At 40.7% G+C, this 26351-nt stretch overlaps 2 protein-coding genes across 2 annotated transcripts in view; both read left to right on the forward strand.

The window, feature by feature from the left end:
* plxnb1a (plexin b1a) overlaps positions 1–9492 on the forward strand; it is a gene marked incomplete at both ends in the record, with an annotated part of 31722 nt that extends 22230 nt beyond the window's left edge. Inside the window, 12 exons of the mRNA XM_083974712.1 lie at positions 1505–1571; positions 2477–2623; positions 3275–3449; positions 3760–3863; positions 3978–4062; positions 5136–5308; positions 5594–5754; positions 6516–6663; positions 7376–7440; positions 8225–8300; positions 8404–8478; positions 9388–9492. Of these exons, the coding sequence (XP_083830838.1) occupies positions 1505–1571; positions 2477–2623; positions 3275–3449; positions 3760–3863; positions 3978–4062; positions 5136–5308; positions 5594–5754; positions 6516–6663; positions 7376–7440; positions 8225–8300; positions 8404–8478; positions 9388–9492 (1381 nt within the window). The remainder of the gene's footprint in view (positions 1–1504; positions 1572–2476; positions 2624–3274; positions 3450–3759; positions 3864–3977; positions 4063–5135; positions 5309–5593; positions 5755–6515; positions 6664–7375; positions 7441–8224; positions 8301–8403; positions 8479–9387) is intronic.
* Positions 9493–15755: 6263 nt separating this feature from the next.
* Positions 15756–24931, forward strand: LOC310988277 (SRSF protein kinase 3). The gene is made up of 12 exons (XM_083974809.1): positions 15756–15803; positions 16690–16793; positions 18740–18848; positions 19372–19459; positions 19708–19795; positions 19975–20081; positions 20934–21101; positions 21437–21508; positions 22716–22823; positions 24003–24072; positions 24238–24330; positions 24419–24931. The coding sequence occupies exons 1-12, from the start codon at positions 15763–15765 to the stop codon at positions 24601–24603; spliced, it is 1233 nt and encodes a 410-aa protein (XP_083830935.1). The 5' UTR covers positions 15756–15762; the 3' UTR covers positions 24604–24931.
* The last annotated feature ends 1420 nt before the right edge of the window (positions 24932–26351 follow it).

Genomic DNA, 26351 nt, shown 5'->3' on the forward strand with positions numbered 1-26351 from the left:
TGTTTGGGCCCATTCCCACCAGATTAAAACCCACTCAGAGCCACAAAACCTGTTTGACCACTAAATTGACGAAAAAACAAGTGCGTCACACCAAATGCGTGCCGCAACGGCATCACTTTAGGTTGTGAGTGCATCTACATTGAAAGTAATGGCAAGGCAATTTTTTTTGTATAGCCCATTTTTACAAACAGTTTATTCCAAAGGGCTTTACATCGCATAATAACAACATCCTCCGCCCTTAGACCCTCACATCGACTGAGGAAAAACTTGCGGGAAAATTCTTTAAACAGGGAAAAATTGGAGAAACCTCAGGGTGAGCAACAGAGGAGAGATCCCTCACCCAGGACGGGCAGACGTGCAATAGATCTAATGGGTAATGGGTCTGTGTGCGCAAAAGAACAACCCCCATGCACATAAACACATGCTTTAACCAAGGAGGCAGCCAAAATCACCTAGGAAGCCGCCTTTGGCTCAGATCGGCAGGGAAAACCCTGCATTGTAAAATCAGCTGCAGCATATTCTCCTTCATTGATAAGGATTGTCTATTTCAGTGTAACATCATTCCTTAATTTCCATTAATGGCCATTATTTATTCACATTATTTTTTCTCACCCTCTCTAAACCACGGGAGCCACAGCAGAGGGATGAAAGAGCCGCAGGTTGCCGACCTCTGACCTATACGTATTATTAACCATTATAACAACCAGTCTGACAGTGGTTCAATACAACAGTACAGTATGTACAGACGTTCCTGCTCTCTCTTTCCCTTCCCTCCCTTATCCCTGTGCTTTAAATCCTGACTTCAAACACTCCAGTGGTGCCCTGGTGGCTCACCTGGTGGAGTGAGTACCACACTGGCTCAGACCAAACAGTCTGAATCTGACCCGTGGCTTTTTTCTGCATGTCATTCCTTCTCCGTCTCTGACTTTCCTGTCTATCTCTCACTGTTCTGGGGACATAAAAGCAAAAATGGCCAAAAAATAGTTTTAAAAGACATACAGTATCATTCTTCGGGAGGTCAGATATACTGTTGTTCTGTGTTGGATAAAAGATCTGAATCAAAAAAGCCTGAATAGAGATACACTGATTAGAGGGTAAGCAAACTGCAATGGTCTTGTTGTACAGTATCAATCAGACAGTACAATCCATTCTAAGGCTGCAGTATACAATGCATCTACCAGTTATGGTAGTAGTTACAATTTTATTTCTAATGAAGCTCATGAGCTATTACTACTGAACGTCTGATAAATGACAATGTCTTAGTTAGATTCAGTGTGTTATTAGACCACTTTTCCAGGCCGGGTGAAGTGCCTCCTGATTGGTGGAAGGCCACTTTCTTTCCCCCTTTGTGAGTTGTCCACATAGGACATGGTGTCGAGTGTCAAACGCAGTGAGGCTGCAGTGCCGTCAACAAGCTCATCAACGTGTGTGGGAGTGAAGTTATCGGACAGACACTGTGGCGTGTTTCAACGATGTGTTTACACGTGTCCTCTTCTTTCTCCAGAACTGAATCTGTGGTGGAGAAGCTCCTGACAAACTGGATGTCCATCTGTCTGTTTACCTTTCTGAGGGTACGTTCACACTTACTGAGCAGACCCCTCACTGCTACAGATAACTGCCTTTACTCCTGTACTGTATTACTATGTTTTATGTTACAGTTTCCTACTAAAATTAAAGGGATAGTTCAACATTTTGGCCCATTGCCATAATCCCTATAGTTTTAGGAGTAGGTTCGTTACCTTTAATTGTCAGTGCAAGCTATTTTTAGAACGGCGGAGCAGAGCCGCGAGCTGCTCAGAGCTACGCTACAGAGGCTAATGGGATTTCTTGGTTTCCCTCATCAAACTCATCAAATACACAATCAAACAACTCCAAAACGCTCTGGTGGACACGTTTTGACCTGCACATTCACCACGCTATGAGATAATGTAATGTTACGAGACAGAGTTGTTTTTAAGGTAAATTCATGCAAAACCACTGATGGATGTTCCCGTCAGGGGCAGTTTTTTCGGCAAGCAGTCTCTGTATTTGCCTTAAAAACGACTCTGTCTTGTAACGTTTCGTTATTCCGTTATAAATCCCATGAGCCTCCGTAGTGTAGCTCTGAGCAGCTTGCTGCTTGGCTCCGCCATTCTAAAAATAGCTTACACCAACAATTAAAGGTAACAAACCTACTCCTATGACTATAGGGATTATGGCAATGGGCCAATTTGCGTAAATGTTGAACTATCCCTTTAACTACCTAGGTGCTGATTTTTTGCACAAATCAATAATCTTTGATAATAAAGTGCATATCTTTTAAGTTGGAAACATTTGCATGAATGAAAATCAGCTCGTCACCATGGCATCACCCAGAGGTTAAGAGAGAACAGTTGTTCAGGACTAAACTAAAGTCTCTTAAATAATATAATATAATGTTGTTGTTGTTGTTGTGGTGTTAGGACATTGTTGACCTTCTTTCCTTTTGCTTGAGCAGGAATCAGCAGGGGAGTCATTCTACATGCTGTTTAGAGCAATAAAGCACCAGGTGGACAAAGGACCTGTGGACGCCGTGACGGGAAAAGCCAAGTACACACTGAACGACAACCGGCTGCTGCGAGAGGACGTGGAGTACCGCACACTGGTGAGAGCTCACACATGTTCCCAGTGTCAGTGTCAGGGAGAAGTTGGGGGAAGTGAAGACAACATGTCTCCTGTTTGGCTATACATTGACACATTGATTATGATGATAAAAATCCATCTCTGTGTTTACTTTCTTTTTAATATTTTTGATGACATTATGTTTTTTGTAGGTTGCACCTTGTTATTGCTACATGTACAAGCTTTTCTTTTTTATCAAACAAAATATCATCATTAACATGTGCCTGGTGACATTTATTTATTTATTTAAAGGGATCCCCATTAGTTGATGCCAATGGCACAAGCTAGTCAATATCACATCAGTCAAATTGACATCTTAATACATCGTGTTCACATTAATACTAACAACAGCACATTGGTGCTGTGTAATCTTACATTTTACGCCTACGTACATTACGCTATTCCAAAGCTTGATGGCACAAAGGATAACTGCCTTTTTAAAAACGTTATGACATAAATAAAGAGTTGAATTACTCCTGCATTATATCAAGAACTGGAATTAATGCAATCTTTTAAGACTTTTATTTCAAATTTGACTCAAACCCATACGAACAGCTGCACTAACTGAAAATCTGCACAGTTTTATAGACTACTGTAGGTATTCTATGAGTAAACCCTCTGTACATCTGCCCAGACACTTAATGTGGTGATGCCAGCTGCAGCGGGCGGTGGAGGCACGACCACCCAAACAGTACCTGCCAAAGTCCTGGACTGCGACACCATCACCCAAGTGAAAGAGAAGCTACTGGAACAAACCTGGAAGGGAACCTCCTTCTCCCAGAGGCCACATGTTGACTCACTGCATCTTGGTGAGTCCAGTTTTATTTCACAACATCACACTTCACTCTTCAGCACCTGACTGTAGTGAGAAGTGGGCGGGAGGTCAGATGGTAGCAGCTCATCACATTAACGAGTTGATGGGTTTTCATTTTGACTATGAATATTTAAGAAATGAAAACCAGGCCTTTCCACATGTAGCTCAGAAGAAAATGTACATCGTCTGATTTTATCCTCTTTGGGTATGGATCAACACCTGTCGTATATTGTACGTCTATGCTGTATCAGCATTAAAGCTTTGAAGCTGTAATAATAATATGCATTTGCTTGATGTCCCTGCAGAGTGGCGTTCAGGTGTTGCAGGTCACCTAATCCTATCAGATGAGGATCTGACGTCAGTTGTTCAAGGCTCATGGAAGCGCCTTAATACACTGCAGCACTACAAGGTCGGTACAAGACACACAAACACACACATAAACACATAAACCTGTCTTTGCATGTGCAGAATGACGAAGCTGTTTACCACAGTGTGAAAGCTGTAATACGTCTGTGTGCTGCAGGTCCCTGATGGAGCGACGGTCGCTCTGGTCCCCAGGAACACCAAACATCACCTCCACGACAGCCATGATTACATGCCTGGAGAGAGTAAGTCCTGTGCATGTTTTTTATAGATCGTGCACACACGAGTGTTATTCTGACAGATACACAAACAGGAATTTCTAGTGGCCATATTGACTTGACTCTCCTGAAATCTGAGTTTTTGGTTCAATAGTGAGACTGATTCTGATTTACTTAATCAGTTTCTTAGTTTAATGTTAGTGCAATGCTGGATGAAGCTTGTGTTGCACAAGTGTCTTTTTTTTAATCTCGTGATAGAAAATCATTCAATTTAACACAAAGGGGATAAAGTAAGGGATTGTCTCAAATGTGAAATTTAAATGTCCAGTAGAGCTTTTCAGATGAGAGCACATTTCTCATCTTTGACATATCATTGGCTCATTAAAGCCTCATGACGTGTTTCCACATTTCATATTAACTGGGTTGTTAGCAGTTTCACGTCTTTTATTTGGGGCATTGAGCTTCCTTGTTTGATTTGAGTTGAAGGTTAGAATATTGTTATAAAAAATGGTATTAATGGTAGAGAAAATAATTAATCACAGAAAAAGAAACAATGTTGTTTCTTTTTCATCCATGTGTTTTTTAAATGCATGCACAAGCAGTTGTATCCAGGTGTATTTACAGCTGGAGAAAATAATAGTGCAGACCTTCATGCAGTCGCCTGAATAACCAGAAGAGGTCACTGTTGAACTTTGTTTACACTCAGAAGAGCAGCTGTGTAGAGGCACCGAAATAATCACTTTTGAATGCAACTATATTTTATTGCATCATATTTTCGACAATTATCATTATGATAATAACACTGGGAGTTTAATAGGGCAACATATCCTGGGAGATAGAACTCATAAAAATCCAAAATATGGAATGTATATATATATATTTTGAATGTGGAAATATTTTTCTTATGGCCTAAAGAGATGAGTGATAACATTACATTATTTTTTGCAACTTATTTTCCACTCCTGCCTGTTTTAAGGTTAAGTTAACAAACAACTTGAATTTCAAAACCTCAGTTTTTGTTGAAGGTTTCTCAGCTCGCAGCTGTATTCAACTGAGCCAACGACAATAAACTAACACATCCATTTGTCCTCACCTACCAGAGACCCCCATGCTGGATGACGGAGAGGAGGGAGGCGTGCGGCTCTGGCATCTGGTGAAAGCCAGTGAAGAGTCGGAGCTCCCCAAGCACCGGAGGGGCAGTGTGAGGGAGAGGGGCGGGGAGAGAGCCAAGGCGATCCCCGAGATCTACCTCACACGACTGCTCTCCATGAAGGTAACGGACATATGCCTCTCCCTTGGCTCTGAAAATGTTTAGCATACTTCAGTGTAACACACATGGTAGAGGAGCTCATTCTCTTAATCATATGATCCAAAAAAATGGGGGGAGGGGAAGCAACAATATTGAATTACATAGTGTCTCTAGACAGAAAAAGGAAACAAATGAGATCATCTGTCACAGTAGATTCATTCAGTAGCAGAACATTGGTGCTTTAATGAAAACATCTTTTCTTTGTTTCATAGTTTATTCATCTCTTCCACTTTCTCTGCTCTGTTTCAGGGCACGCTGCAGAAGTTTGTGGATGATTTATTCACTGCGATCCTCAGCACCAGTCGTCCTGTACCTCTGGCCGTCAAATACTTTTTCGACCTGCTGGATGAGCAGGCCCTGCAGCACAACATTACAGACCCAGAGACCATCCACATCTGGAAAACCAACAGGTAACATGCCTATAGCAGCAGCAGCAGCAGCAGCAGCAGCAGCAGCAACAGCAGCTTACAAGGAGTATGGACAGATTTGTGATGCTAGATGCCAGAAATCTGTCATGGGCCAAAATCCGGTGGGCTGCCATATGAGGGAATGTTACTGTATAAACACACCTCAATAGATTTTTTATCCAGAGGTGGAAGAATATCTTGTTACAGTGAAGCCCACCCACACAGAACATATGGAAACCTGTTTTATATACCATGATCTGGTAGATCAGTTACTTAATCAAAAACATCTTCAGAGGTTCCTGTACAGTACGTTATCATCTGTGTCTTTAACGTTTTATCAGATCCTCATTTCATGGTTTCAATACAAACATATTTTCTTTCTTGCTGACAGTTTCTACAGATGAAAGGACTGACTCCACTTTCATGTCCTTACACTGACAGATAATTAGCTTAGTTTAGCTGAGCATAGCAAACAGTGCATCTAAACCACAACTTTTAGCATTTTTGTAGGCCTATGTAACATTTCTGAGCTGTAGACTTACTGAGCTAATGGATTCAAGCTAGTTAGCATGGTATCAATCCTCTCATCTATCACTAAGTAAGCTGATAAGCATGTTTCAAAAAATGTTAAACACTTCCTTTAAAGAACCTGCTGACATTCTTCTGTGATCATAATCTGGAACAACGTGTCCTGAAGTGTGTAGTATAAATTTGCCATCTTAACAGATATTGTAATCAACTGGTTTGTGTTTCCTCCTCCTCAGTCTACCGCTGCGGTTCTGGATCAATATCCTTAAGAACCCCCAGTTCATCTTTGACGTGCAGACCTCAGACCACGTGGATGCCGTGCTGTCCGTCATCGCCCAGACCTTTATGGATTCTTGCACCATCGCTGACCACAAACTGGGACGGGTGAGCTGACCACACACACTGGGGCACTGCCAGTATTAGTGAGCAGTGTTATTCTGCACCAGTGTGACTTTTCACAACGGAAATAACATGTAGCAATGGATATTTCTGTCCTACAAAGGCAAAGTGCAGTATCTGCATTTTTTCTTTCTTTTTTTTTGACCAATCAAAAGTGTGGCATATTCTCTTCAATCTGGTAAAATTTGATGTTGGTACTGCTAAAGTTTCCAGAGTTATTTGGCTTTTTATTTTGCTGTCCATCCAAAAAAGGACTGTGAAACCAAGGCAAAGTGCAGTATCTGCAAAGAGTACTGTACTCCCTACATTCTATAATTTACTCTATAATTCCATTGGAGTAAAACCAGGGTAAAGTTCTGTATCTGTAGCTAATACCAAGCCAAAGTGCAGTATCTACTACAAAATATATTTAATTCAGTCCACCTTTATCTAATCAATTATAGACTTGGTAGTTATTCATAATTTGATGCTTAAACCTGACAATGAAAAACACAAAAAACTGTTTTTCTCAGTTTGGCATTTCTACAGATACTGCACTTTGCCTTTGTAGAGCAGATTTGACGTCATTACACATTGATTAGTAAAACATGAAAAAACAAATGATACATATCCAGGACAACAGCTATCTACCTGGTGCATATAACCTGTTTTATGTGATATTCAGGACACGTTTCTTCCTTTTGTCCTCCTCACACAGGACTCTCCCATCAACAAGTTGCTGTATGCCAGAGACATCCCGCGCTACAAACAGATGGTGGAGAGGTAAGAGCGTGGCAGCCAGTCGCCCCACTGACCTCAGGCATAAAAAATGGAGAGGGAGAGGAGGAAGGAGAGAGAGCGAGGCCCAGGACAATCTGTCAGTGCCAGACAGAGGGTAGACTAAGCCTGCAAGGCTTCCATGCATGGATGGTCTGAGAGCAGACTGCTACACTTACTACTGTCTGCTGCACATTAAACCCTGCAGATTACACTGGTGATGTATTAAGGCTTCGCTAAGCAAGATTTCTATGTAGCAAATACACCAGCTTTATAAGCCTTATTAGTTTTAACCCAATGAAGAAGAAGAAGGGCTGCCTGTGGAAAAGCCCATCCCACACACACTATAGATTTAACCTATTTTCCCACAAGAAATGAAAGAGCAGAGGCAGTGCACATCTTTAAGGCACGTACTGTAGTTTAACTTTTCACCTTGATACAGAAGTGTGTCAAGAGTGTGGTCAGAGCTCCCGAATATCACTACTGCGAGTTAGAGATTTAAAACTTTCAGCCAGATGAGGTCAGTATGACAGCATTTTTCAGCTTGGTTTTATTTGTATGAGGTTGGTCTTCAAAAAATATAGCGTTGCGAAGTCTACCCAGAGTAAAAACATGAGGTTGGGGATATTATTCCTCAGCACAACCTTGAGTGTTGGATGTTTACTGTAACACCAAAGTATAAAACGTTTTTTCCATTTCACCATAATACAGTTTTTTTCTACTCTTCCCTTTCTCTCTCTCTCTCTCTCTCTCTCTCTCTCTCTCTCTCTCTCTCTCTCTCTCTCTCCAGGTATTACGCAGACATCCGTCAGACGATCTCTGCCAGTGACCAGGAGATGAACTCAGCTCTGGCAGAACTCTCCCACGTACGTTGTAGAATTTGAAATTAAATATGAATTTGCAAAAGATGTAGTTTTTCACTGACTCAACTTCCTGACGTTTCCTCTCCTCTCCCACTTTTACTCCCAGAATTATGCTGCAGAGGTCAACTGCCTTGTGGCCTTACATGAGCTGTACAAGTACATCAACAAATACTACGATCAAGTGAGTACAACAAAATATAGCTACAACATGACTGCTGGGCTGGGTTGTTGTTTTGTAATCAAGGTATATCTGACTTCAGTCTGAATGCACGGATCAGTAAAATACAATACACACTAGATAGTCATTTAGAAATCTCTGTTAAACCCCGCCTTTCTTAGTTACTGTCGGTATGCATTTAAAACTCGATATGGATCAAATTCAGTATTATGATAACAATGTAATTGGTCTTAATTCTGCACTTTGCACGTTGTACATAGACAGCATGCTAGCTCATATTACTGTAGTAAAAACTGTATAGTATGATGAGATCAAATTGTTAGTGTATTTCATTCTAACATAATAACCTGTGAGAGAGAGTTTGAGTATGAGGAGTGTAAAGCAAACTAGGGTAATGTTGAGAAGACTTTCTGGAGTGTTAACGTCCCTGATTCCAAAGGTGAACAAATCTGCCTAGTTAAAGCTATACCGTGTGTTTGCTATTGCTATATAACTAGAATTAGCATTAACACAAGTTTATTTAGAGCTCTAGTTGGGAGTTCATCACTCCTTTCCTGATCAAGAGCTTTCCCCAGCTGTGGAAGGCAACCACAATGTCAACTCTTGTCTCGTTCATGTGTTTTCTTCTACTGAAGTTAGCACGCAAGCTAGCCACATGCTATTGCTATGTCGATAGCGACTCACTGTAGCCGCCAATCTGACTGAAGCTTTAGCCATGTGACAGTCACCACCACCGGCTCCAAAGAAAAAGATAAAAACATTTAGCCCTAGAGAAAACTTACAAATAGCCTCTTTAAAGTAGTTAAGCTTTAACTATTCAGGTGAAAGGCCAGCAAGCAGAGATGTCCCTCGTACTCCCATAGATGACAGCGTGCTTTGCAAATCATCCACCGTTTCCCTTCCTCCTGTCAGATTATCACAGCCCTGGAAGAGGACTCCACAGCTCAGAAGATGCAGCTCGGTTACCGGCTCCAACAGATCGCTGCTGCTGTAGAAAACAAAGTCACAGACCTATGACCCCGAGGGCCGCATGGATTATTCCTAAAACCTTGAAGAGAGGACAGTGGTGAGAAACGGTTCTGTCTCCTAGAGAAGAAAAAGCTACATTTCTTTTTTCTTTTATCTTTTGAAGACAATGGAGGACAGAGGAACATTGATGCACATACCATGATTTTGCTGTCATGTTGACAGACTGATTTTTAATGAAGGGAGAAATTATCTCAAGAGGATCACTGACTGATGTTTCCTGACCTGTGTGAACCAGGTACAGCAACGCTCCCTAGAAATTTCCACAAGTCCTAACACTGGGACTAAAAGAGCATTGCTCTGAGGGGGAGGGAAATGTGAAATGAAGCACACCGAGACAAAGGAACTTCCTCTGAACTATAAAACCCCTCATAAGGATCCCCCCCCACATTTAATTCAAACAAAAGGGAGACACAAATGAAGATCGTTTTTGTTTTTCCTCTGACTCAGTCTATGTTGTTGGACTTTGCTGACAAGCTGCACAGTGCATTCCTGCAAGTTTACAGCTTCGCTTATTAGTCTTCTGCTGAGGGATGGCTGCTGGAGGTGGGCTGGTTGTCGAAATGAGGAGGAAAAGGGAAAAAAAAAATAGGAGGACTTGAACTTTAACGTCGACAGCTGTGGAATTTTCACCACGTCATGTCAAAGTCTTACACAAAGGACAAACTGATGATGACACTGTCAAATTGCTGTGGAGGCCTGAGGAGCCTTTTCTTTCATTCTGCTTTTAGCTTCCTTAAATCATTCTACCAAGTCTTACTCTGTGTGAGTTCAGTTACCTGTTGTTGGACAGTTTGTTGTTTTTGTGTGAACAATTTTCCAGGATAGTCTTTCTCTCTCTCTCTCTTTTTATTTTTTATTTTTTAAAAGCTTCACATCTCCAGTTGTCCTCTTACTGTAATTTATAGATCCTGCCTCATGTAGTTTGGACTGAAAACCAGTGTTTTGTAAAAGCGTTGATTTTCGTTTTGTCGAGGACTTTTCATGGTGACCTACTGCTATTGTGAATGTTTTTTTTTGTTTTTTCCCCCCCAGGTTATGTTTTTAATTTTATTATTTTGTATTACCCAAAACAGTTTTAGCAGATCTACTTAAAGCTAAACTCACAAACTGATCCGTCCTTAGGAAAACCATGACGTATAATTACATGTAGACAAAATCAGTAACAGCACTTCTGTCATCTTTACTAATTCAGCAAAACAAAAAGAGATTATCTCATGAAAGACCAAGCCTGACTTATTGGGAAATGCACAAATATAAAATAATGCACAAAGAATTTGGAAAATATGTCCAGAAGTATCTTATACTGTACATATATTCCACATTATGTATCTTATCTTTCACTGCCACCTTAGGATTTATATTCCTTTAACAGGGTTTATTTTCTACTATATTTTACCTTCACATGAGTAATTTCTTTTGGTTGTAGGAATTAAAATTACATGAAGCATAAAAAAACAATTATATTTGATGGGTCGTACATCCTGAGGTTCCCGTGAAACAGATATTTATACAGTTCCCTCTTTTACATTATTGTATTTTATAAATTCATTTCTATTGTTCATTTTTTTATTCATCTTTCTATTTAAGTCAGGTTTGATCTTCTCTATTTCTAAGACCTTTTGGCTAAAGTCTGTGATATACAGTTTTTCTACTCGAGTGAGTTGTTATCACTTCCCTTTCGTCACTGAGTTTTTGTTTTGGTTTGTTTTGTTTTTGCAGTTGATTCAGCTCCACCTGTAAGTTTAATTTCTGACTGAGATTCTTTAGCATGAACAACATTTTTAGAGTGAAGGAAATCAAGGAAGCTGCTGCTGTCAGATGGTCGTTAGAGCAGGTTTGCTGCTAGATATCAGCTTTTCACACAAACCTTTCATCGTATCAAAACAGCTGCACCCCGATTTGAAGCTTTAATGTGGATTCACGTTCTGGGTGTCCAGGTTTCAGCAGTATTACGGCCGTGCAAAGCTGTATTTCTTTATCTAAAATGAATTGCTTACCCTTTCCTTTCAAGACTTCAATCAGTCAGCTACACAGCTGTTAAACAAAGGTGCCTGTGTTCCCTGTTGCTCTGTGATGCCATATGTGAAAGTCTATTCCTAGCTGGGGGTTTTTCCAATTTAATTTATTGTTTATTTATTTTATTGAATATGTTGTTGGTTTTTATTTTCAGACATATTAATGATCATGTCTCTCCCACTCAGATGAAGCATCACTGATTGGTCATTTTGGTACTTTTGTGATGCTTTTTTTTATCAATTAATCAACTCTGAAGATAAACCCGAGGACATGAAGTCAAACTCAAATTCACAATCAGCCAATCCAGTTTCAGTCCCATTCATTATGTTACATCCATTTTTACAGACGGTAGAGAAAAATGATTTGTAACGTTGCAAGCAATTACCTTGTACATTATAAAGACATTATTACCAATTCTTTGTCATGCACATTAGTGTTGCTTGTGGCTTACATGTGTGTGCAAAGGTGTTTTACCATTTTCCTGTGCTGTAGATACAAACTGTTCTTAAGTAATCCTGACTTTAGCGTTCTCTAACTAATTCATAGGATGAACCTAACAACAACTAAATGTGATGCAATAAAGTGGTCCCAATGTTAACAGACATCTGGAGATACTTCACTGCTACAGTGTGTTGATTACGCCTCGTCCTTTCAATACATACATTCAATCAAGTTTAGCTTGTGCAGCCACCATACACAAATTCATCATTTTTATTTATGATATTCATTACACCTCATTTAAAAGGTCAGCTAGAACAATGTATGTTACCACGGCAACAATATACATTAAAAATGGAGGCAGCTATTATTGAAATGCTTTGAAGGCAAGGTAGGATTTAGATGAAATGTATTCTGTTTTGGTGACTACAACTTTCAATTATTTGACAAACTTCCGATAAGGTACACACACACACACACACACACACATAAAAGTGCATGGTGAGAAGCTTGGATGCAACATGCACTCCACACAACAGGTATTACTGTATAAGTAAATTTACTTACAAATCAATCGCTTTGCGCTTGTTGTAAAACATCTCTTTGGTTTCTTTCAATCTGAAATCTTCTTCCCTCAAATGTTTCTTTTTAATTGGGTCTCAGTTTAGAGTCTGTTCACGTGAAAGAAAAAAAACAAAGATGTTGATACGTCACAGAAAATCACACGTTTAAACTGAAGTAAAGGATTGACATGTAAAGGCATATGACTTTACACTAACTGGTTGGGGAACACTGCTCAGGTAAGTGTCAGAGAGTTACCAGGACGGCAGGACCCTAGAACTGCTGCAGCTAAATTCAATGTATTATGTTACCAGTAACAATACCTACGCTTTTCCTGTTGGGACATGTCATGAATCATAACTAATTCAAGGCTATTGGACATGCAAAAGTTTGGGCACCCCTGGGCAAAATCTCTGTTAATGTGAAGTGGAAGAGGAAATGATCGACATATTCCCTTTACATTTTAAACAATATCTATTTTTTTAATTTAATCTTTTACATTTCCAAAATGACTGAAAAGGATAAGGGCCTGCAGCAAAGGTTTGGGCCTCCTGCATAGTTAGCACCTAGTAGCACGCCCTTTGGAAACTATCACAGCATGAGTAAACAGCTTGTTTGATACCTTGGTCAAAGTTATCTCAGAGCTCAAGTTTCTTTCCCATTCTTTTGCAGGCTGCTGCTTTGTTTTCCTTTTTCACTCTAAAATAGTAGAAAACAAAAATTAAACACTGCTTAAAATATTGCAAAAATGTGTTTCATGTTTAACTTTATGCCTTTTGGAGATCATTTAATCTTCCACTGTTCTCCCATTGTTCACATTAACACAAACTTTTGCATTCCTCTGTATCTCCATTTGTTTAAACTAATCGGAGCAGCTTCAGCCAACACAGTAACTACTTCATGGGCCTCTAGCCGGGGTTTGTTGGCCTCCAAAATCATTTCAATGTTACAGTATATTGTAAACAACATTCATCAAATGTTCACCTGCCATCTACTGACAGCAATAAAATCTCAAATCTGTTAAGTCTCGTCATCCTAGTCCAGTGTTAAACTAAGGACAAGCAGGATCAGTGTGTGTGTGTCTTGAATTAGCAGCAGCGTCATAGCAAATGAATGCAGGTCACGTTTCAGTCTGTGGTCAACAGGGGTGGGGGTCAGAGAGGCCAAACTGAGGGTAAGGAAGAAAGAGTGTCTGTGCATGTGTTAGCATGTGTGCTGTATGAAAATGAGTGTATCTGAGTGTGAACTGTAGTTGTAAATCTATGAGTGTGTCATCTTTTTCTCCAGGTCAGCAGGAGGCTGCTCTCTCGTGTTGCTCCACCATCACTGGAGGAAGCTGAAACGAAAAAAATGCTGTGATGTATAACCGCTTTTATCACTTGATATATATCTCCTACTAACCCAGTGATCTAGATCCATGCAGGTGGTGTTTTCATGTCTCTCCACAACACACACGCACACACATTTCCTGCTCCTGTGGGAAGTGTCTTATTACAGCATTGCTGAAAATGGAAAATAGTCACAGCCAGCAAAGGCTTTTCAGCTTAAGACTGGACCAACATTAGTGAGTAATAGCAGGACACAGGAGGATGGAATAAAAAAACACCTGCACACTCCAGTGCACAGCAATACAACAGCCTGTTATCTACAGGTTACAGTGTATAGAAAATGATAATGTAAACTCACATAGTATTATTATTATTATTACACGTTAGATGTTAAAATGTTCATATTTTATTTTTATTGGCTTTTTACTATAATTCCCTTACTTTGTTATTTCTATGTGATTTGAGTTTTTACTCTCTGCTTGCCTTTTGTAAAGCATGTAAGTCGTTAGATGTTCATTAATCTTAATGGTAGCCTTTCATTACCATTTACAGTTTTCTAATGTTTTGTTCCTGTAATGTACAGTAGCTTGAATTTGAGAGGGGCTTTCAATTTCTTGTGAAAAATAACGTTATTACTGTATGTTTGCACAAGTGTGTTGACTAGTAGCGTGTCCACAGTGCACTTGCATCACTTCAGCCATAGTGTGATGCTATATTCAGAACTGTGTAAGGGTCCTGATAAGCACATGTGATAACATGTCATCTGACCAAAAACAGTAATTCATGTAAGGTCAAGTGGCCCTTGATATCTCAAGGCTCCACAATACACACACATGTACACACACACACACACACACACACACACACACACACACACACACACACACACACACACACACACACACACACACACACACACACACACACACACACACACACACACACACACACACACACACACACACACACACACACCTTTCACCTCTTATTTCACTCCCTTCAACACCATCAGTTTTCCACTCACTCTCACTCTTTCCATCTATGCTTTGTTACCCAGCAGCCCCTTCTCTTATTGGTGTCAACCATGAAATCTCATACCGTTTGAAGGAAGTACAACATTTTCATTGCATGGAATCAGACCCACGCACACACAGTATCTATGCTGCAGCAAAGTGCATCAGGTTGAAAACAAACACATACACACCTGCTAATGTCTTGAAAGTGACATCATGGGTAACATGCCCGTGAAAAACAAACCCATCCTATCTGACCTTCATTCTCATGACTTGATTCTGATACTTTATATTGTGTCGGAGGACGGGGATCCCATTCTCAAAGCCAGGTTTAGCAATCTGTGATCCCCACGGTCCAAAGGTCAAACTCTTAGAGAGAAAGGGGGGGAAAGGAAAATCAGCAGCTGTCGCTCCCTCACCTCCCTCGATCTGTTTGGCCTCACGCGACACGCCTCTAATCTTTTAGCCTCTCTGCTCTCTGTCAGGGCTGTCCCACAGTAAATTGAAGGAGAGAGAGCGAGAGGGGGGGGACAGCTCCAGGTTAACTCAGATCAGGCCTGAGTGAAGGATACATATTTCAGGGGAAAGCAGGTAAAGGCCTGACAGGCGGTGACTTCACGGCTGCCGGGGATGTCCATGTTTAGACCCTGCTGACTACTGCTGCTGCCCTTCCCAGGCTCCCGACAGATCGAGCGGACCCCTCCCTCCCTCCCCTTCCTCTCAGCTTCTACACCGTTTCTACATTAAAGGTGCTGCAGCTTCATTTACTGTATCTGTCTCTCTACCTCTGCTTTGACCTGTGTGCAGACGACATATATCCACCACTTTCTGTTCTTGATAGCAGCTCTTTGATTGATTCCACTAGCTGCTGTCTCTGCAGGCTGCATCTGCTGAGCTGCACTATGCAGAGGAGGAGCCCCCTCTCAGCTGTTCAGCAGCAAACGTGAGTAAATGACTTCCTTTATTTGCAGATACAAATGTCTTCTCTTGCCGTTACCAGCTGGGTTATTTAACTGGACAAAGACTGTGTTTTTAACTTGGAGTGCACAAGTGCTGCAGGGAAAAATTGAGCTGCAGACAAAACTTTAAATGAGTTTCAGTTTTGGTAGAAAAAGTGAACATTTTGTCTTACATCTTGTGCAGCCTCACATATACTCTTTAATCATATATCTAAATGTAGTTTTGCTCATAACTTTTAAATGGCCACAGTGACGTGGTTACATTTAGAAAAGCAACGCACAAATTAGGCACCTCAGCATTATTTAAAGCATCATGGAGGTGACCTTAACGGTGGTTTAGATTTTCACACAGTGTCAGGTCACAAATTATGCTTGAAAAAGAAAATCATAGATTGCCTCAATGTTGTGAAATTCTTGAAATCCTGCATGTTCCACTATGTTCAGTGAGTCTAAATACAAAGGTGCTGGACCTCACATCAAAGTCCACTGTACTGTATGCCCATCTGGCCACAGAGAAATCAGACCTGCGCTCAGTATTTTCAGATGTGACGTGACCCGGCCGGTCTCTCTACAGTAACCGTCCCAGCAGCTGCAGATGCAGACTGATCAGGTTGCGTGAACATTCTGCAAAAATGATTTACAGCTGAGTCAGAAATAGCGCAACTTCCGATTGCTGCAGCTCCGCTCTCATCCAGGCAGGGGGACAAGTTTCCATAGCAGATCGAGTGGATGGGAAACTACTAAAAGTAGTTCAACTCTGCACGCTGCCCCCAGCAACTCAACACATGCACATGCACGTTACTCGGTTACACATTCAGTTATTCAGCCAGAGACTATACAGTGTGTTTGTGTGTGTGTGTGTTTGTGTAGGAGCGAAGCTGGGACATCTAATAGTTTCGAAGCCCTTGGATGCCACGAGCAGCTGGATCCCAAGGACAGCCAGGACTCTGAGGACCCCAGAGAATACTGTTATGGTACAGCAGAGTCTCTCAACTCACGCCATCATCTGCACATGAATTCATTTACAGCTGCTAATGTTACTCCTCCTTTACTCTGGCCCTCTCCATCCCCTCAAAACAACCTGCACTGGGTTACACTAAATGATTCTTTCACCAACAATCCAACAATGCAGTCTTATCCAATGCTATCAGTTGACTCATCGAGTGAAGCAACTGGAATTGGACACCTCTACATTCGTCTATGTAGAGGTGTATATAAATATAAATATATATAAATCCCCCTCTCATTCCTGGGGGTGGGGTGTGTCATCCTCCAGCTCCGAGGACCAAACGCTGACGAACAGTCAGACTTCAGATAGACCTCTAAACTCATCCATTGCACAGAGCAATTCAGCTCTTGACTATCTTAAATCAGACTGCAGTGAAAATTAAAACCCATTCGGCAGTCCAAAGCAGAAAATAATAGTCCTTCTCTAAGAATTCAGTAGTCTATAGTATGTCTTAACCCTAAAGAGACCAGCAGCCGGTTTGAGTCAAATCATTCCAATGAAAGAAATCATAATGATGCTCTCACCACTCAGATGACTTTTGAGTCCAGTTGTTCTTTAAAGGGATAGATCAACAATTGGCCCATTGCCATGATCCCTATAGTTTTAGGAGTAGGTCCGTTACCTTTAATTGTCGGTGCAAGATGTTTTTAGATTGGCGGAGCAGAGCCGCGAGCTGCTCAGAGCTATGCTACGGAGGCTAATGAGATTTCTTGGTTTCCCTCATCAAACTCATCAAATACACAATCCAACAACTCCAAAACTCTCTGGTGGACAAGTTGAGACCTGCACATTCACCACGCTATGAGATAATAACGGAACATTACGAGACAGAGTTGTTTTCGAGGCAAATGCAGAGACTGCAGGGAAACCAAGAAATCTGTAGCGTAGCTCTGAGCAGTTCTAAAAAATAACTTGCACCAACAATTAAAGGTAACAAACCTACTCCTAAAACTATAGGGATTATGGCAATGGGCCAATTTGCTATCCCTTTAAGTACCTGGTTCTTTTCAATCTCCTCTTAATCAATCTGTCTCTCCCTATACATACAGCTCTTCCCTATGAAAGTTGTTGTTACATCCCTTCATCTTAAGCCATGGAGCCAGCATGGCACAAAAACCATGTCTATGCCTGGATGAGACACACTTAGAAAACAATCTGTGGACACTCAGCCGTTGAAGTTATCAATTCAATATTTCTTGTTTCTGACCTGTAAATACAAAAAATGCTTCTCAGGGCCTACGTGGCCACATCAGCCTTTGCACCACTTAAGCCCCCGCTACCTTTTTTTTTTCTTTGTGACCACTCTGACCTTGGTCCCTGTTCCTCCTTCCTCCTCTGCCAGCTGTGCAGGTTTCTGTGTGTACCTCTTAAAAAGCTGATAAGCTGCTGAGTACGTGATCCCACAGATACCTGACACAGTAATAAATCAGACACCAGCTTATGTCATTCTCAATTTTAATAGAAATAGAGATTCAATTTCAAGATCCCTGACAATGTCCAAGAACTGTGTGTCACGCTGGCTGAAAGAGAACTGATACGGGCTTATGCATCATCATTTTTCTGTGTCCCGCTGGCAGATTTGAATGTATTACTCACTGCAGACATGTTACAGCTTAGAGGAAGTTGTAATGCCAGAAATAGCTTTAGCGCCACATTTTAGTCCTCTCTCTCTCTCTCTCTCTCTCTCTCTCTCTCTCTCTCTCTCTCTCTCTCCCTCTCTCTAAGCTCTCTAAACACCAAATGAAAAATGTATACTGTGTGATTAAAAGGTTTCACATTTCAGTCACGCAGAGAGGGACCCTGTCGCTGAAGCTTTAATTAAATTACATCATATTAACAGTTAAATAATAGATTTAACCAGGAATCTGACTTAGTTTATTCTTGGGTTTCTTTTTTTTTCCATCTCCTCAGGTGGATACCACCCTGTCCACATCGGTGACACCTTCAACAGAAGATACCAGGTGGTGTCTAAGCTTGGTTGGGGCTACTTCTCTACTGTCTGGCTGTGTCTGGACCTCAGGTTGGATTAATTAAGTAGTGTACAAAAATGATTAGCAGGGGCAATTTCACATCCACAAGGAAGATTTACATGAAGAGTAGTGCACCAATTTGCATCACACTTGATGGAGAGACGGGGTAGGGCATTAGCCAGGAATGAACCCATAATATTTTTTTCGCAGATCCAGGAATGTTTTATCACTTGCATTAACATTGCAAAATGGAGAGTTGATGCGCATTGGTGGTGCTGAGATCTATGAGTTTGTACAGTCTGGTACAGATCCAGGTAATAAATTGGAAGTATCTGGTGAAGAGGATGTGCTCTTCTCAGGGCCATTCTATTTTGCCATTTTAATTTATTTCCTTTAATCAAAAAGAACAGGAAAGGAAAATATCAACTGCCGTTTCTGAAGTCCCCTCTACCACTAATAAGTTGTGTACAATCCTTCAAAAGATACAAAGAAAGGGTTGAACTTGACATATTCAGCTTTGTTTCTAATACATAAAACTCGTCCTGTTTGCTGATCTGGGGTCTGTGTCAGCAGGTTAGGTCGACATGTAGCTGTGAAGGTGCTGAAGAGTGGAGCTGGCTTCACCCAGGCAGGCCAGGATGAACTGACTCTGCTCCGATGTGTAAGTGATCTCTCCTCTTCAACACGTCCCACTCTTTCTGTTATGTCAGTTTCTTTTCATTTTTTCATCAGCAGTTCAGAATATCTTTCTCTCTCCTTGTTAACATCATCCTCATATTTGCTTTCCAACCACTTCGCCTTCTTTTCCAAACACACAAGTAATTCACCTCCTCATATTCCTAAAACACATTTCCATCTCTCCTTGTCTGCCTTCTTCCCCTTCTTACTCTCACTCCTCTCTTTCATCAGGCCAGTCGTCCAACAGGCCGTCACCCCTCCAGCCAAAGGATTGTTCAGCTGCTGGATGAGTTTAAGCTGGCTGGGGTCAACGGGATCCGTATCCTTTTTAGAGCCTGTTATTTCTTGGAGACCAATTCTGACACCTGACACTGAGCACTGAGGAGTTATAATGTGTGTGGTGTGTTAGTAGGCTATTAGGTAAACATATCTCATAATGCATCCAGTGTGTTGCCTCAGTGAATACCATGTGGTTTGGACCTTAATGTTGGTGATTAGACATATGTCTGGTGCTGGAGCTGTTGGGGCCGGACCTAAGAAGCTGGCAGCTCTGTTTTGGGAACCCAGGACTATCACAACTGTATGTCAAACAAATCCTGACTCAGGTAAAAACTAAAGTGGACAACACAAAGAAATACACCTCAGTGAATTCATTCACAAATTAGTGAATTAGCACAAGATTATTCAAAATGCAGGAGAATTAAATCAAAAGGCCATAAATGAATGAGGTGAATAGTTCTATATTTTGTCAAAGCACATTTGCATTTTTGCCAATAGTAAGAAGATTGACATAACTCTTATTTCCTTAGCTTAGCATAAACAGTTGAATTAGCGGGAAACGCCGGTCCGTGTCCATCTACATTTCTTCAATTTTGCGGGATATAACATTAATTAGTAAGCTTTTAGAGCTAGGCTACTTAGTTCCTCCTGTTTCCTGTACTTTTGCTAAGCTAAGATAACTGGCTCAGGCTGTAGCTTCACACATAAGACTTCAGGTGTGGTATTAATCTTGTAATCTGACTCGCAGTGAGAAAGAGGATAAGTAAATAAGCAAGTAAACTAGTGTAGAAAGTGTTATATGTGCATCTTTTGGTGCTGTTCAAAACAAAAATGTTATTTCTTAGAGAGAGCATGTCGTCCTCAGGCCTGACACACAAAAACACACAGAGTGTAGAGAACATGCAGCACAGCAAACATGGTGATATTATCCACTATGTTGACCTGCAGTTACTGGTGGATGAGGTTTTTCCCAGGTCACCTCTCATTCTGCATTTTACACATTGTGAACTTTGCACACTGTAAAACCAGAGGTAGCTAATACAAACTGTATGTGGTTCACTTATTGAATACATCCTCATCTCTTTGTGTTTTGCCTGATAGAAGAAAGAGAGTAGTTTAGTTCTCCTTGTACGGAGAGAAGTATCAGCTCAATGGTCCTCTCTGTGTCTCCACTCCAGGTTCTGCAAGGCCTGGACTACCTTCACACTCAGTGTAAAATCATCCACACAGACATCAAGCCAGAGAACATCCTGTTGTGCCTGGAGCAGCAGTCCCACAAAGTACCAACGGGGGGCAGCAGCTCCTCCTCTGTGCCAACTGGGAAGGAGGCCAAGTCCACAGGCACAGTTGGTTTTGTTATTGCTACAGATGCTGGAGACTGTTTAAGAGTGAAATCTCAGAGCTGGCCAGTTAAATGCTGAGCTGTACCAGGGTTCATCAGATGTGTGTACGAAGCAGATTTACTGCCAGTATAAGGATTTAATATACAACGCCTGCTCTGTACATGACTAAATGAATGGTTTATAAATGTCAGGGGTCAATATAATGTCTGTACTGACTAAACTTAGAAAAAAAGTAAAATCCTTTTATTAGTTATTTACTCATTTTTTAATATACACAACATTCCATCAAATGAATGATGTGTTAACACATGATTTATTGTTTGTTTGTTCCAGAGAAGAGGCAGGTGAACCCATACAGTCTGAAGGAAATCACAGTGAAGATTGCTGACCTGGGGAGCTCCTGCTGGGTGGTCAGTACCTGTTCTGTACTTTACAAACACTGACATTGTAAAGTTTGACACATCACATTAGACCACTGCTACATTTAGTTGATCCTTTTGTATTCATTGACCTGCCAAGAGTGTCAATGTTTGCTTGGCATATAGTCTCAGATATAACATGTATAATCTTAACATGAGTATAAAGTATAAAGTGGCTATAACCTGTTTGGTGGATTAAATGTGATACTTGTGAAGTTTCAATCCAACTGTGATGCATATTTAAAATAAATACATAAAAAGAAGTAAAAAAGAAAAAAGAAAAAAAAAAGGTAAATGCTAATTTATTTTCATTCACCATCAATGTTATTTGTATTAGCTGATTGAGTTTAACCTCAATCTGCAGCTTCCCTGAGTTTATAGACTGTATTAATTTCCCCCTGTCCAGTCTACCTGTAAAATACAACTTTCCTGCTCTGGTTCACCACTCTCATAGCCTCATTTGTGGCTGCAGTCCACTGGAGCCACTGTACACTACCTGTTCAGCATCAAACAGCAGCCAGACACAGTCAGAGGCTGGAGAACTGTGTATTTCCTGTGTATCATGGCAGCTCAGCCAGGTGTTTGGAGAGACCAAAAAACAAGGCTAACAGAGATTAAATACTGGAGTTACACTCATTAGGTGGCCAGAAATACAGCTCCAAATTGTGTTGCGGTGTTACTCCAAGATGTGCAAATAAAAACACAAAGCAAAGAAAATTAACTGGTTTGCTATATGAACCTAAAGAGTTTGTTATGAACACTGTGTTAATGACTTGCTCCATGAGGACAAAACCAAACTGACAGCGGTTGTTTGCTAACAACAAAAACCTCTCAACTATCATCACATTTCATTTCCATTTAAAAATGCCTGCAATCTGATTGGTGAACAAACATTATGTGATGTCACCGTTTCCCATCTGAGCCTACCCACTTCAAACCAGAGAGAAGGAAAAAAAAAAGCACAAGTAAAGAAATCTGTGGTGTGGTGAAACATCCAAAACAGGTCAAACTTTGTCTGGGATGTTTTGTGTTTAAGTATGACCTCACTGGAGTCACATTGAAGGCATTAGCTACATTTGCTGAATCCGCTGTTGTTATACCCTATGTTTATGCTACATGCAAATTTTGTCTCCACAAAAGAAGGAAAGATTAAACAGAAGCTGTTGTGGCTGTTCTGTCTGTCTCTCTCTTGGCCCAGTACAAACATTTCTGTGAGGAGATCCAGACCAGACAGTATCGCTCACTAGAGGTTTTACTGGGATCTGAGTACGGCCCACCTGCTGACATCTGGAGTGTCGCCTGTATGGTGAGAAAAAAAGAAAAAAAAATGACTTCATTGTTTTATGGTTGCTGTGATGCATAATAAAGCTGATATCATATCCCAACACGATACATGATCTCACTATGAATATTTGCAATGTAACATTACACACTCACACTCTTTGTCCCAAAAAAAGAAAAAAGAAAAAGAATGCTAACTTTGTCATTTGAATCAATTTGAATGAGCAGGAGAGGAAAACAGAGCAGGCATGGATGTATTAAAACATTTTCATAATGCATCCATGGAACTGGCAGCTTGAGCATTGGATGTTTCTGCATGGTCCTAGTGTGGGGAGTTTAATTAGTCTCAACAGTCTCACGAAGCTTTTGGGTAGTGGCAGGGGAAATACTGCCATGAATTGTAGGATAACTTACAGTATGTGTGTGCTATGTGAGCTCTACTGTGTTGACTTTTGTTGCAAACCAAATTGCCCTTCGGGGACATTCAAGATTTTCAAATCAAATCAAATCAAAAGTACCTATGCATAAACAAAAATGGGCCTCACATTGAGCCTTGAGGAACCCCACAATAACCACCATACCTAAAAAGAACACCCATCTGTTAAACCAAATTTGTTGTTGATAATTAGCGGTCCAGGTAAAGCCAATGTACTGACAGACAAGAGGGTGGTGTTAAAGTAAAGCAATATGGCAAGTTATATCTGCAAAAACGTATCATGTTGTTTGCATGAAATTGTTCAGAGATGTGTGTGACAGTACTAGAATTTTTGTGCGTCAGTGGTGTAAGCAGCAGGTTAATCATGTTCGGTAGAACTCACCCTTTGGGAGGTATGAACATCTGTGCAAAAGTAAATCTCAGTTCAGTTTTATTTATATAGCTCTATATCTCAAATCGCAACTTTTCCCTCAAGGGGTTTTACAATCTGTGCACAAACTGCAAAAAAAAAAAAAAAAAAAAAACTTTGATGGGTGTTTAATGTTCAGGCCCATCAAGTGGATATTTCACTGGATAAACAGCTGGTGGCTGGATGGATGTAAAGTCTGCAGGTCATTAGACAACATGGATAACTTTCCCAAATTTCATGCCAGGCCATCCATTTTTTTGTGCCACAAAATTGAGTCATTGTCAGCGTGGTGTTGTCGGGATCAGTCCTCTTCACAGCTGCATCCTCTCACCCTTGAATTCTCTCTTGTATTCTCTCAGGCTTTTGAACTGGTCACTGGAGACTCCTTGTTTGAACCCAAAGCCCACGAGTCCATTTCCCTGGAGGAAGGTACATTTAGTACAGTGCACTGACACTGACAGAAGCATGACGAGTACTGACACAGGATTATATGATTCTGCATTGTAGCTGCATTGTAATTATTAATGCAGTCTATGTGAATGTGTGCGTGTCTCATGCTTTCATGTGTGTGGTTGTTCTCACCGTGCTCCTCAGACCACATAGCCCAGATCATGGAGCTGCTTGGTAAAATCCCACCAGCTGTTGTCTTAACAGGGAAATACTCTGCAGAGTACTTTACCCGCAGAGGTAAGACTGCAACTTCAACTTTTAATTAGTTTGAGTCTGATTTGAATTTCCTCCCTGTTATTAATTTCATATTTCCACCTCCATCCAGGTGACCTCCGCCACGTCGGTCGACTGAGGTTCTGGAGCCTTTACGATGTCCTAGTGGAGAAATATCACTTCCTGTTGGAGGAGGCCTCTGGATTCTCTGACTTCCTCCTTCGAATGTTGGATTATCACCCAGAGAGGAGGGCCACTGCTGCAGCGTGCCTCCACCACCCATGGCTGACCTTGTGATAGCCCTGTAAAGGCCCTGTAGGCCTCCTCCCCATCTGCAGTCCAGTTAACCAGATGTTTTCAGCAGCTGCAACTGGATCTTTTAACGGTATCTTTGAATTACTATACAGAGGGAATCCAAAAAGCCATCTAGTTTGTACGCCACTTTGATTTGTGAATTCCTGTGGAATATGGTGTTGTTGCTATTCAGCATCAGCTCTTCTTCACTTAAGCCCCCTGTTTTTCAATAGCTAACTTTGATTGTCAGACCTTTGTGTCTTGTAGCAGAACTTTTGACACTGACACTGCGAGCCAGTGTAAATGTCACCAATGAAATCAGATACAACCTTTGACGATAAACTTGAAATAAGCTTTTTCTTTAAGTTTATGTTTTGTACATGGTTATGAACTTTAAAAGAATAAAGCCGGATTAATTGCACTACATCTAATTGTAAGAGTAAATCTATTTTATAACTATAAACCATAAAATAAATAAAATTAGGGGTTTAAAATCTGTACAACATATACACTCCATCTGCAATGTTGGTTAGTCGGTAGTAGCTCATCATGTTTCTCTGTATTTGTCTGTTTTTGGTCTGCAGAGGTTGAAACTCATTTTCTGATCTGGTCTGTTCTTACACTTTGTCTCAAATATTGAGCCGGGTGATGAAAATGTTTATGCAAATAATGGATCCTGACTATGTGAATTGTGAAGGGGGTCATAGAGACATTCTCAGAGAATTTCTACAGAAAATGTTTGTCATGGGTCAGTTTTTGTTAAAATTTGGCATCTTCAGCTTTAAAGGTGATGATGTGTCCCTGTTTGGTTTTCAGCAGGTTCTGAGGCTATAACAAAATCAAACTACTGTATTTTGCATGATGCTTTTATTTACTTACCATATGGTTCTGTCTTTGTTGTTTCTCTAACCACTCATATTTAAGTAGTTTCTCTCTACTCATTGTGTCCTGTTAGTCTATTATGACAGACAAAGTAAACAATCACACATTGAGTCTATTAACTTCTTTATTAGATACAGTTCACTTCCATCCCACTGTCATGGACCAATATGAAATGATTTAGCTCTGTACATGTTTTCAAACAAAACCAGAAACTGTGTGGCTTTATGAATGTCCAATCTTTGAATTATTTACAAAGCATCACTTAGAAGACATGACTTCATAAAACTTTGTCAAGTGCTACGGTAGTTACAAAACAACTATGGCACCCTCAGCTGAAGATAATTTCCCACTTTCATTTCCACTCCTTAGCATCAAATAATGGCTCTATATGTTCCCATTAAAAATGAACACAGTAATATATTTCAGGTTTGCTGTCCAAAACTCATCCATACATTATAGATCACACATTATCTACATATTTAAATGTATTGAAGGTCTCATCTCCCGGCAACATCAACCTATCCAGCTGTAGGCTCTGCACTCCACCAGTGGGTTGTCTTTATAAACGACCGAATAACCGCACTCTGTTCTGACCGGATGACACTTCTTAGGCCAAGAGGTGGGCTTCATTGGTCTGGAGAGGAGAAGAGTGTTCATAGAGATACAGGAACCAGACACAATGACAAATGCCCATGAGGTTTTACATAACCTGAGATGAATTCTACTCACACAAAGCAGTAGAAACCAAATTCATGGCAAAAGCACTTGTCACAGCCTCTGCGGAAAGATTCTCCTGGTTTGTAGTATTTGTCTTTGTATGAGCAGATGCCTGTGGAAGAAACAAGCACCACAATGACATCATGCAGTAT

The sequence above is a fragment of the Trachurus trachurus genome (genome assembly GCF_905171665.1).
Source record: "Trachurus trachurus genome assembly, chromosome: 7".
Taxonomy (NCBI): Eukaryota; Metazoa; Chordata; class Actinopteri; order Carangiformes; family Carangidae; genus Trachurus; species Trachurus trachurus.

Excerpts from the sequence above, each read along its gene's own strand:
- LOC310988277 (XM_083974809.1), top strand. The coding sequence starts at position 15,763 with ATGCAGAGGAGGAGCCCCCTCTCAGCTGTTCAGCAGCAAAC. Across the intron at positions 20,082-20,933 it reads TCAAACAAATCCTGACTCAG|GTTCTGCAAGGCCTGGACTA; the intron begins GTAAAAACTAAA and ends TCTCCACTCCAG. Across the intron at positions 24,331-24,418 it reads AGAGTACTTTACCCGCAGAG|GTGACCTCCGCCACGTCGGT; the intron begins GTAAGACTGCAA and ends ACCTCCATCCAG.